The following is an 8,033-nucleotide window of genomic DNA, read 5'->3' as shown; positions in this document are numbered from 1 at the left end:
GCGCGGGGGCGCTCTCCGGGCGGGCCCCGCGCCCCGGAAGGCCCCGCGCTGTGTCCGCCGCGCCATGGCCGCGCTGGCCCGCACGCTCGGCATCTTCGGCGCCTTCGTGGCCATGGTGGGAGCCGCCTTTTACCCCATTTATTTCCGGCCGCTGCTGCTGCCGGAGGAGTACAGTGAGTCCGTGCGCGGGGGGAGCTGGCTGGGCCGTGGCCCGGTCTGTGCCCGGCCTTGGGGAAATGCTGGGGCTGCTGCTCGGTGGGTGACTCCGGAGGGGCTTTCTGCTCGTGTAGGAGATACCTGAAAATCAAAGTAATACAGCTCGCCGTTACTCGTATGTCAAGTTATTGGCCAGCACGTTGTTAACAACATCCTTCAGGTGCTCCTTAGAGGATTCAGACACAGCTGAAGAAATTGAGATGAGAGATGGAGCACCTCTCCTGTGCAGAAAGACTGAGAGAGTTGGGGTTCTTCAGCCTGAGAAGACTTAAGAAAACTTTGTAGAATACTTGGAGAGAGCTTGTAAAATAGCTGGGCCAGGCTTTTTAGTAAGCCCTTTTGCAATAGGACTAGAGGTAATGGTTTTAAACAAAACAGAGTAAACTCAGAGTAAATAGAAAGAATACATTTTTTATGATGGTGGTGGTGAACCACTAGAACAGATTGCCCAGAGGAATGGTGTGTTCCTCAGAGCCCTGTCCAACCTGAGTTGATGGTGGTGGTGAACCACTAGAACAGATTGCCCAGAGGAATGGTGTGTTGACTCAGGTTGGACAGGGCTCTGAGCACCTTGATCTAGCTGAAGATGTCCCTGCTCAGTGGGATGTCCCACCTCAGGAGAGGTGGACTAGATGGTCTTTAAAGGTCCCTTCAATGATTCTGTGAGCTGTTCGAGTTCTGTGTTCCAGCTGCAATTGCAAATCTAGCTTAAAACTTGGCAACCAGTTGTGATGATTTGCTAGAACTGGTCTCAGTCTGCAGTCTCTAAAACTGACTCTTTAGGAAAACTCTGCTTTCCTGCCAGGAAAACCTGCCGAAGCCCTCGAGGGCACCTGCAGCTCCGGTGTGAGCCTCAATGACTCCAGGTCATTGGGAGCACCCATTACTCCTCTTCGACTTCTGTGAAATAGTGCCAGAGGAAATGGGGGGAAAGTTCTGGTGCAACCATCCTTGCCTCTCCAACTTGAATTTTTATGAGACTAAGCAAGCCAATAACATGAAGATATATGTGGTTAATCTGCCAATACAACTGAAGATTTAAGAGGAAATGGGGGGAAAGTTCTGGTGCAACCATCCTTGCCTCTCCAACTTGAATTTTTATGAGACTAAGCAAGCCAATAACATGATATATGTGGTTAATCTGCCAAGACAACTGAAGATTTCTAGGAAGGAAAAAGAAAAAAGGATAACAAACTTACTGATCTTATTGGAGGGGCTTGACCTTGATCAAAGGTCAAGTAAAATTTAACTTACAAGCAAGATTTTATTGAAGAATGCTATGCTTGTGAAGCTTCCCACAATTATGTTTCCTGCTCTGTGTTCCCTTTGAAAACTTTATTACTAAATATTTTTTGCTTATACTATACTTTCCAAAAATACTGTATTAGAAATCTGTCTTGGCATTAAGGAAAGGACAGAACTAGTGGAGCAATGCTAGTTCCTTTGTACTTGCCGGTTATGTGAGTAGATGTTTCCTATCAGTTTAGGGATTTTTAATCTCTATTTAGGACATAGAATGATTGAATTGATGCTCAGTTAGCAAGTGCACAAACTTGTGATTTGATACCTGATCCTAAACTTATTGCCTGGTACTGAATCTCCAACTGATAATCACCTTTATTCATTTTCAATTAGCTTTTCTTGATGTTCATCACTGCAGTATGAGAAGCCCAAGCATTTGTTATCACAGTACTTGAGGCAAGATTATGAACTATCACAGTTGTGGTGTTTGAGCCCAAGTATTTAACCTTTGGAGTACAGAGGATTTTCCTAGTACAGTAAGCTGTGTAACAGCTTCCTAGAAGCTCCCGCCCTCTATTGTCTTGAGCTGTGGGAGAATACTCAGTATTTCTGTGTTTGGGGATGCTGTGTCCCAAAAGGTCTCAAAAGTTGGGCATTCTGATTAGCATCACAGAATAATCATGCAAAAGGAATATTAGTTAACCTGGAGAGACATTGCACTATGTAAACATGAAATGCTATCTTTTCTTTCTTCCCTCTTGTTTTTCTTGTGTATCTCCCAAATTCTCTACAAGTGAAGTACATTAATGTTCTGGAAGAAGACTTTACTGCACAATTCTCAAACATCTTCAGAGAAGTTTCTAGCAATTTAACAAATAAGATGAAAGATACTTGGAAAAACTGTATGTAATCAAATTGTTGATATGAACTATAAATTGTGTGCAAAGGAGTTAGACTCAATTTTATACAGAAATGTTATAATTTTGTAGGGTTTTAGTACTTCAGTTTGTGGCTTTGCTGTTTCTAATATTTTCTTGTCAGTATCAAGCTTTAAAAAAGACTGCAGTTTAGTGGCCATGATGAAACTTTGAGGGCATCAGCACAGGCCTTTTCCACATGGATTAACTAAAACAGTGGTTAGACAGCTGCTCTTTGTGACGTTTTCACAGATTCCCCGATTTTCTGAATTGTGAGACTGTTTCTTCCCCATCCTGTGAGGTGGCTCTCCTGTCACCAAGACTGAATCTTCCTTGTTGTCCTTTTTTGGCTTACCTGTCTTCCAGGTTGTTTGCAGGCCCCACAGTAGTCTCCCTACTGACTGTTCTGTGTCCTGTCTCTGTATTTGTCATCTCTTACATTTTTGCACAGGTTTCTTTGCCCGACCATTAACAGCTCCTGCTGTTCAACCCAGGTGTGTCCCCAGAACTCTCAGACTGGTTCCCATTTCTCCTGCCTCTCTTCAAATCTAAATTTCCACTCAAGGCTGAATATCCTTCTCCTTCATGTCCTACAAGAAGTCTCCTTTGTTGCCCTAATTTATTGTGTTCTCCCTTTCTGGGTTTTGTGCCTTTTCCTTTGAAATCAGACAGGTCGCTGAGATTTTGCTAAAAAGGATGAAATGGAATTACCATGCTCAGTGAACAGAGCTGGAGAACCTGGGTGTGCCTCTAGGGCCTGTCTCTTTGCAAGGAGAATCAGTTGCTGTGATATTCCTGCTTGTCTCCAGTAGCATTAGGCTTGTACCTAGACAGCCTGATAACATGCAGTGCCAGTGCATTCCCAGTGGGGTAGGGTAATGAAAAGTACCAGTTTTATGTGAGCTTAGTTGTGAGCTTCCTTTGCTAATGCGCACCCTGCAGGTTTTTAAAGGCCTCAGAAGTTCAGTGGTGGGGGCAGAAGGTGAATCCACCTGAGCTTTGACTTCCTGCTTCAGATTTTTAAAGGCCTCAGAAGTTCAGTGGTGGGGGCAGAAGGTGAATCCTTTGACTTCCTGCTTCAGCGTAGCACTGTGGTGGTGAAGTGCAGAACTGGAATTGGAAGAAAAGGAGGGGAATTTAGTAAGGGAAATAGTACCATTTTCTCTGTTTCTCTTTGTGAAAGTGGTTGAATCTTTCAAAGAAAAAAGAAAAGCGTGAGACAGGCCCAGTGTACGGGAAAATATCCCTCAGATGCTGAACTTCACAAAGTTTACAAGCAGTAATTTTGTAGGTGCTGTCATGAAATCTGTTTGCAAGATCTTTCAGGGCATGAGAATGGGAGTTGCCCAAAAGAAAAAAAAAATCTTTTGATTAGTTTTATGTTGAGCATATGAATGAGCTTCTAAAAGTACTAGTCATTCCTTAAGTGCTGGGACCATGGCAGGTGTTTTGGCATATTTATTAAACAGTAGGCATTGTTTGAGAATGATTATCTTATTGTTTGTAATCTCTCAAAACAGACTAGCTATTAATTTCTCAGTGAAATAGGAATACTACATTTGCATTCTGCAGGTAGATACTCAACAGAATTTTACTGTGTAGCATCTCGAATGAATAAAATTTTCAATATTATTTTATTGGGTGCAATCAAGATATCTGGTATTTTCTTTTTTTTAGTGGTGTCCTTTCTGTTCTGTTTTCCAGAGAACAAGCAGTCAATAAATCGAGCTGGTATTGTTCAAGAGGATATTCAGCCTGCAGGTATACTTGATTTATGTGTTTGCATTGATTATTTTAAAGACCCTCAATATTTATATGGATTTAAATAATACAGTGAAGAAAACATTAGGTGAAAACATATTTAATAAACTTACCATTAAATTATTTTTTCAGGCTAGTTATTCACTGAAAAGTTATGATTTTAATGAAACTAATCTTAAAGTGACTTAACTGGCCAAATAAGTTGCAGAGTTTCTGCTATCTTCACGCTTCGTTAAATAGAGGCAGTTTCCACTTCTGAACCAGCTCAGAGCGAGCAAGAACCATGGATAGGCTGAGTTGAAGCTATAAAGAACAACATTGCACCCTAGTTTTGTGGAATACCAAACTCTCCTGAAACACAGTTCATCAGCACTTTGGCAGTGCCTTCTGTCCACATAGATGGATGGGCCATGCGGAAATCCACTACATGTGAAGGAAAATATGGAATGCAGTGCTAATGGCTTTTGGATCCTTGCTGTTGACAGTGGAGGCTTAGAAAAGCATGTGAGGGAAGTAAAATTCAAGTATAGTAAACTATCCTTGATCATTTTTTTATAATGTTAAATGAAGTGTCTATGCAAGGCTGGCATTTCTTGATTAAAGATGTGAGAGTGTCTGTCTTGATGAAACGTGTAATACCTGAATATGTTAAAGTGTAATGTATTTTTGTTTTTGAAAAAGCCTAATGTCAGCAGCAGGAGAAAATCAAATAGGATTAAAGCCATGACGTTATTGCATGCATTGGTTAGATCATTAGTGCAGGACTTGCTTCCAGGGAAGTGGGGGAAATGCTGAAGAGAAGTAGGAAGTGTATTGTGAAATAGAGGTCTTGTAAACCTGTCTTTTTTACTAAACATTTGAGAGGACTGGACTGACTCATTTGTCCAAGGTGCAGGTACTTAATGACCAGTTCTTCTTAGTGTAAGTTCTCCTTTTCATCTGAATTTAGCTGCTGATAAGTTATGAAATCCATTAGTTGAAAAGGAAACCTAGACAAATTTAAGTGTAAGGTGTAATTCTAAATGATACAGCAGTTTTAGAACACCTTACCTATAAATGTCATAGATTTTCCCATTATGTGAAGTTTAAGATCAAGATGAGGTTGTTTTTCTATATATTTTTGCAAGTTTAACCAGAGTTGCAAATTCAGTGCAGAAATTGTTGGCTTCTTTCATTGTTTAACACCTTACCTATGAATGTCATAGATTTTTCCATTATCTGAAGTTTAAGATCAAGATGAGGTTGTTTTTCTATATATTTTTGCAAGTTTAACCAGAGTTGCAAATTCAGTGCAGAAATTGTTGGCTTCATTGTTCATAATACACAAAGCTGGAGTAGAACGCCTGTTTTTTTTCTCCAACAGTCTAAATTATCAACTGCTGCTATTCTGATGTTTGATTTGTAGGGTTAAAAGTGTGGTCGGATCCATTTGGAAGAAAATAATTGGCAGCTGGATGTATTGCAAAACTGAAGATGGACGTCTTCAGCTGCTTCTTTCACTGAAGTGTGTCTTTAGGTGTCACTGGAGCAGAATTCTGAATATGCTGTGGGCACATGAGGAGCAACAAAGGCAACTGGTTGGAATCCCAAGAGATAAAAACATGCTAGTTTTGAGAGAGAATGCTGGTGCATAGCTCACAGACTGTTAGAAAGCTAAATGATTACTGAGTGTAGAAATTAAATATTTATTTCCTTGAGAAAAGGAAAGAGGATTTTTTTTCTAATCTGTACTCTTGTAAATTATGGATAGAATAAATCATGCAGACTGCTGCAATTTCCTCCTTAGTTTGAAAGTTACACCATGGTGAGTGTAAAATTGTACATTAAAAAATTTAAACCAATTTGTACTTTTTTTCATTGTTTTGCAAGTGTGTGTGGAAGGTACCTTGGCTGCCTGCCAGGTGTCCCCCTGGCTGTTCTTACTCCTGCTCCTCCACTGGACAAGGGGAGTAAATAGAGTGACAGAGCTCGTGGGTCTGGATAAACACAAGATTTCTTACCAGTTACTTTTGCAGGCAAAACAGACTCAACTTGGAGAAAATTAATGTAGTTAAGTAAGTAGAATAATGACACACAACATTTTAAAGATCATTGCAGGATGCTGTATGCTTTGAAAAATGTATGGGCAGAGTGTTATTCCTAACGTTAGCAGATGTTTGTCGTCTTTTTGGATGTCACACACTTCTGTTGGGACAACAGATGAAAGATTCCATCTTTACAGTGTTACTTTCCAAACTGCTATTCTGCTACTTGCTATTCTATTTCTACCTGTCTTTGTCATTACTCTCCCATTCAGACACACCTCTCCTCCCATGAATTAGTTTTTATTTAGTCTTCTTTTATCACTCTAAGCATTAGAATATTTTCTGTTTGCTTGTTGGGAAAATGTGGCCATGTTTGATTCCTTTGTGTTCTCAGGTCATTTTGCGTGATGGTTGGAGCCAGAGTGAGTGTACCCGTTCAGTGTAGGGATCATAGATGGGTTTGGGTTGGAAGGCACCTTAAAGCTCATCTAGTTCTGATGCCTTGAGAGGCTACCTGGAACAGGGGCTAGACAGTGTCAAAAGAATAAAGTGGGTATTAATTAAAAGGTCTTCAAAGCACAGTCAAGAGCCCAGCCATGGCTCTACCCAAGGTGGATACCTGGTCTGAGTTTTCACACTTTTGTAAGTTTTGGTCAATTTACATGTTTGGGTTAATTGTCCAATTATAGCTTTGGGTTATGAAGTCCCATCCTCCCAGATTGCTCTCCTCAGTTCACTGTTTATACTTTTTGGGCCCAAAGTTGCAATGGTGTGCTTGGTTCTCAGGCTGGAAAAGGATTGTTTTGTCTGACTAAACTGTGAAGAGAACTTGCTAACACTTTATATGAAGTTCAGAGTTACACTAAGGCAGTACAGAGTGGAAAATATGAAAGCTAAAACTTAGGGTATCAGTTCCAGCCCTGCTGCCATGAGCTGGGACACCTTCTGCTAGACCAGGCTGCTCAGGGCCCCATCCAGCTTGGCTTAGAATACTTCCAGGCATCCACAGCTTCTTAGAGCTACCTGTTCCAGTGCCTCACCACCCTCACAGTGGGGAACTTCTTCCTCATATTTCATCTAAACCCACCCTCTTTCAGTCTGAAGTTTCATTATATCCAACAGTGCAACATTGTCACAAAGCTAATTCAGTGTTTGCTGTGAAAAGAAGAATAGAGCTGAAAAAGAGGTTTTTATAATTTAAACCTTTCTTCAGTGAGACTGCAGAAATGAGGGATCCTTGGTTTTTTGTTTTCTTGAACAAAACGTTCATGTATCAGACCATTTCAGCAGAGTTCTTTCATCTAAAATACCTCCTCAGTGAAAATAAAACATTGCTGAAATGCAGATTATCTATAACTGCCAAGCTGCAAACCAAAGATTTTTCAGAGAATGTGGGAATTTTCCATTATGCAGCTTCTGTCAGTTGGTGACACACATGCTTCAAAGTTATACATCATGGTAGTATCAGTATAAATGATGTGACAGAGAACATGAAATTACTTAGTTTGGGGTTAAGAGATAAGACAATCTCTGCTACTCATTTACTTTGTGAAGTTGAGCAATTTGCTGAGTCTGGATCTTGCCTAGAAAAATGCTAGATGGTTTCTAGTGGCTGCTAGTGGCAGGTGCTGAGCATTTTGCCTTCATATTACTTCAATGTTGCAAAACATGAGTACCTCAGTTAACCTCAATAACTCAGTTATTTGGCATTTATAGAACTATACATGTCTGTTGGTCATGATCATGAATTCCTTCTGGTGCAGAAAAGCTCAATAAGTTTTGTAATTGCCAATTTGTTCAGAATTTACAGCACTTTATATCAGTTGAGTACTACTGAAGTGAATCTAAACTCCAAAAATGGTGTACCTTGGTA

The 8,033-nt window shown here is 40.5% G+C and overlaps 1 protein-coding gene across 1 annotated transcript; it reads left to right on the top strand.

The window, feature by feature from the left end:
- Positions 1–14: 14 nt before the first annotated feature.
- SMIM20 (small integral membrane protein 20) lies at positions 15–5,977 on the top strand. The gene is made up of 3 exons (XM_039699078.1): positions 15–173; positions 4,080–4,136; positions 5,542–5,977. The coding sequence occupies exons 1-3, from the start codon at positions 65–67 to the stop codon at positions 5,577–5,579; spliced, it is 204 nt and encodes a 67-aa protein (XP_039555012.1). The 5' UTR covers positions 15–64; the 3' UTR covers positions 5,580–5,977.
- The last annotated feature ends 2,056 nt before the right edge of the window (positions 5,978–8,033 follow it).

This window comes from Passer montanus, unplaced genomic scaffold (assembly GCF_014805655.1).
Source record: "Passer montanus isolate IOZ18808 unplaced genomic scaffold, ASM1480565v1 scaffold13, whole genome shotgun sequence".
In the NCBI taxonomy this organism is placed as follows: domain Eukaryota; kingdom Metazoa; phylum Chordata; class Aves; order Passeriformes; family Passeridae; genus Passer; species Passer montanus.
Note: the sequence above shows the minus strand (reverse complement) of the source record. Positions and strands in the feature narration are given on the sequence as shown.

Coding starts and splice junctions, on each gene's coding strand:
- SMIM20 (XM_039699078.1), top strand. CDS start 65: ATGGCCGCGCTGGCCCGCACGCTCGGCATCTTCGGCGCCTTCGTGGCC. Junction 174..4,079: donor GCTGCTGCCGGAGGAGTACA/GTGAGTCCGTGC, acceptor TCTGTTTTCCAG/AGAACAAGCAGTCAATAAAT. Junction 4,137..5,541: donor AGAGGATATTCAGCCTGCAG/GTATACTTGATT, acceptor TTTGATTTGTAG/GGTTAAAAGTGTGGTCGGAT.